Source organism: Mizuhopecten yessoensis, unplaced genomic scaffold, assembly GCF_002113885.1.
Source record: "Mizuhopecten yessoensis strain PY_sf001 unplaced genomic scaffold, ASM211388v2 hete_36160792, whole genome shotgun sequence".
NCBI lineage: Eukaryota > Metazoa > Mollusca > Bivalvia > Pectinida > Pectinidae > Mizuhopecten > Mizuhopecten yessoensis.
In genome coordinates, this window is record NW_018485137.1 from 1 (window position 1) to 4,289 (window position 4,289).

Here is a 4,289-nt window from a genome sequence, read left to right on the forward strand (position 1 = left end):
CCACGCATACACAACACTCATGGAAGCATGTCCTTAAATAACCTTATCTGTTAATAGAACATTAAACAAAATAAAATAAAACCAAACTAAAATTTGAAAATAATGGAACACCGATTCTAAAATCGTTTTCGAGTCGTGGTTAATTTCTTTTCAGGTTTTCCCATACTGATAACCCGTAAGAAAGAATATACAAATGTTAGATGATAAATAGGAGTATGAAATAATAGATAAGCAATTGATATTACATAGTTCAACTTTTATTTCTGGAAATAAAAACATTATTAAAGCTGAGGGTAATCAACATGTACATATAAGTGTTAGGTGAATGTAGCAGTATAATTAAGCAAAATATAACATCATGTTTATAGGGACTAGTATAAGTAAACTGTATGTACAAGTATTACAATATATTGATGTGAGGGTGTTATTCACCAGATGTGTATGAGGATGAATTATACACTGTGTATACTATCATTTTGTGGTACATCAGTACATGTGATGATAGCGGTTTAGTTACTATTAACGAAATGATAATAAAGGGAGATGTATTTGTATTTGATATCAGACTGTAAACGTGACCTAAGTCAGGTTAACTCCTGTATTAGTGATAAACGTAGATATATGTACAACACTGTATTACTATAGATTTATGTCTGTCTTGTTCATTGTGTAATCTGTTATTATCTACTTCGTGCTTTCGACATATATGTGTGTTCGTGTATTCGTGAATTGTATTGAAGTTACTTAATATTTCACAGACTCGAACATATAAATACCATTGTTAATTGTCATTTTGTATGTATTTTACCATAATGAAAAGAATGGAAGTACTTAATTTCATTCTACTCTTTTCATGTGCTATCATATCGTTACATGTTACTTTTGCAAAAACAAAACAGTTGCAGTGTAACTTTCCAGTCCAATGGCAAAGCAATGTTTTCTTTGACTTCGAAATGATGCTGGTGGCCACACAACATATCAACGCATCAGGAATGTTTTATTATGATTACACCAACCAACAGATGAGATTTGACTTTGCTGGAATAGAGCATGCTGGCAATACTTCTGTAGACTTTACTCTCATATGGAAGTTTAACGAGGTAAGTACAATGATTTGTCATCTTTAAGCCTATGCTTACAAATTTGGATACTGTCAGATTAATTTTTCCCCTTTAGGACATGTATCAAGCATTCCAAATATTATAAGAATGTGTTCATGTTAACATTAAGTATAGAAATATGTGTAAATCATAACATTAGAATATAATACTTATTAATCAAACTACATACATAACGTATATCTCTTCGGTATAACAGCCAGCGTTTTACACCGTGGACAACCTCGATAAAAGCTGTGAACGAGAGGATGGTGTCAGTACCTTCTGGAACCAGTGGGAAGGAATACCAGGTAAGTAAGGAGTGTCACTTCTGGAGAATTTAATTACACTACCGGGTATGCAGAGGAGTGACTTCTTGTATCAGTGGGAAGATATACAGGAGAAACAGGGAGGGTGTCTAATGGGTTCACTCGAAAGATATTTATACCGCGTAAATAGGGAGAGTGACTTCTTAAATCAGTTGGAATGAATCAGCGGGAAAAAAAATTTCAGATTCTACAACCTAATATATAAATAAATGATACACCGCTGTCAAGCAATTGTAACGATCTTTGTTAGATAAGGCTTATTATTGAAATGTTGTAAGTAATAACGAATCTTTGTATGAACTGATGTCTAATAAATACTTTTGTACTTTACCCATAAACACTGTATTGAGAATCACTATGAATGATTGAATGAACGAAAAACCTTGGTATTTTAGCTGATGCCTCACCAGAATATTTCGGACGCTTAGGTGGTTTAAACGAAATTGTTGGACAGTACAAATGGGCGGAAAAGAATGCAGGGCCGATGGGAAATGTGGCAATAACTATGGATGTAAAAGTTGGTGGGTAATAGTGAAAGTCTCTAAATGTCATTACTGTTCCGTTTTTGAGAGAAATATGTTATGCTGTGCAATATTTTTAAGGTTAAAACAAATGCATGTATAAAAACGAAGGATATTGTGTGACAGGAAAACAAGAGATCTCATCACTGAAAATATGTTAATGACAAACCTGGTTCACGAATGTTTATGCATAATCTACACGTTTAAAATGTTTGAAATACTAGTCTAACTTTAATAATCTGTAGTTGCCTAAAATGGTAAATTTGTAACATTTGAAATAAATGTATAATCATTCTTTCCCTTTCATTGTATTCTACATATGGTTCGGAACACATAGGACATGGAGTTTCATTTTTTTCTGATTCTTTTGACGATCAGCACCACTGACGAGTCCTTATTGGGCGAAAAAGCAATATTGTGTATTATTTTTATTTCTTTTTCTTTTCAAATAGGTTCTTCCGTTTCTTTCTGTTTCTAGTGATATAAAAGCCAAATTTGCCTGATCAATTTGTACCGGTTAGAGGTAGAAATGAAATATTATTTGTTCATTCCGTTGACCACTGATGAGTCCGTCATAGATGAAATGGCCATATGGTACAATGGAATGTTTACTTTGTTTCACTTTCTACACACAGGATTTTCATATAGATATGTTTCCTTTCTCCGTATAATATTGATTATGTGTTAATTTTTGTAGGTGACGTCTGTTCTCCAGTCCGTTTGACAATGCGAGAATTAAGTAAGATTTCGTATGGAGCCTTTGCTTATAACTACGAATTCTTAGATATCAGTGACATAAAGAGCCCGAATGTGTTCACGCCTCCCCCGAACTGTCACAACACCACATCATTGGTCAGTAAAGTGTTTAGCTATATATTTAACTTTATTTCAATGCGTCTGATCTATTTCACGTCTAGTATCTATATCACGTTCCCTACTCTACTCCCTGACCCTGCTACCATGATAACATGATATAAGTTGTTAACAGCATAAACCGATTATGTTTATGTTCTCCGCTGGTGGCATAAGAAGAAGATATTAAAATGTTACTGTAGGCTTATATGTGTACCTACACCAATATACACTTCATGTAGAAAATAACATTGTTACAAATATATGTTACAATATTATTCTAATCAAATTAAACATGAGCTCCTGTCATTTAGATATTCAAAGTTATTAAGTAACAAATGTTTCTTTTATGTTTCAGAGACATATCAACAGAATGGTTACCATTCCCAGATATTTTGGTTTGTTTATGGGATAATTAAATCTTCAATAGTTGGCAATAATCGTTTTCTTGATTTGTCTGCTCCCCCTCTCCACATAAATAAAAACAACTTCTATAGAAAACAGAGATAATCAATGTTTATTCAGCCATAGTGATCACATACATAATATCAAATGGCTGTGAATACATCATTTCTTGATATTACAGTCATTTTGTATAAACATTTAAATAATACGGTATCTTTGGAAAACAATAAATCTGTGAAATACGTCATTTGAAGTGCTGGCAGAAATTTCCAAAAATAGTATCGTTATTTTCTATGTATTTGTTTGCGGTAAGGGCCTCTTCGCAATAGATATGGATATAGATGTTATACGAGGACATCGTCCATCAATGATGGTGCTACTTAGGAGCTACTTGGAATAAGGCTTGAATGTCACAATCAGAACTTACTTGAAATGCTATCCAGTCATATTAGTTTACCACCGTAAAGAACGAACAAAAAGACGGATATAGAATAGAGATCAGAAGTGTTGCATTCAGGAGCACCAAACAGCATATTAATGTTGTTATCTTCGATGTTATCTGCTTATCATAGTTATTGCTTCAGTCATAGCGCAAAGGTAATATCATTTTAACCGACGCTAATCGGTTTTTAGCAGGAGCTCAAAATTGAAATTTCAAAAATCCTTCAATTCTAAGTCTGTAGCGGAATTGATAGAACACGTTTAAATGGAAGGATGCTGCCTTTGCTAGGTAACATAGCTAATGATTCAAAGAACAACGCAAGAACAATTTGGGTCTGTATGCTTTAATATTTAGGTGATTGAATAATAATTGACTGTAATACCACAATCATAGTAAAAAAATCCGTTCTAAGTTATTACTCGAGCCATGGTAATGCTAATATCATGATTACCGAGTGGTCTGATGCTGGATGACTCAGTCAATTCACCACTTAGAAAGTGCTTGATCTCCTCATAACGCTAATCCATGACAAAATCAAGGTGTTGAAATGGTAGGAATTTTCTTGTCTCTTCATTCTGTAAAACAAACACAAAACGCAAGATCATTTAAACAATAACTGGTTGTCTGGATGTAATTATTGTTG

The 4,289-nt window shown here is 33.3% G+C and overlaps 1 protein-coding gene across 1 annotated transcript; it reads left to right on the forward strand.

Moving 5' to 3' along the window:
- The first annotated feature begins 703 nt into the window (after positions 1-703).
- LOC110444682 lies at positions 704-3,235 on the forward strand. Its single transcript, XM_021489043.1, has 5 exons — positions 704-1,100; positions 1,318-1,408; positions 1,822-1,947; positions 2,645-2,799; positions 3,158-3,235. The coding sequence occupies exons 1-5, from the start codon at positions 798-800 to the stop codon at positions 3,212-3,214; spliced, it is 732 nt and encodes a 243-aa protein (XP_021344718.1). The 5' UTR covers positions 704-797; the 3' UTR covers positions 3,215-3,235.
- The last annotated feature ends 1,054 nt before the right edge of the window (positions 3,236-4,289 follow it).

Bases quoted from the DNA above. Each gene is read 5' to 3' on its own strand.
- LOC110444682 (XM_021489043.1), top strand. From the start codon at position 798: ATGTATTTTACCATAATGAAAAGAATGGAAGTACTTAATTTCATTCTA. The intron at 1,101-1,317 runs GTAAGTACAATG...TCGGTATAACAG, and splicing joins TCATATGGAAGTTTAACGAG to CCAGCGTTTTACACCGTGGA. The intron at 2,800-3,157 runs GTCAGTAAAGTG...TTTATGTTTCAG, and splicing joins GTCACAACACCACATCATTG to AGACATATCAACAGAATGGT.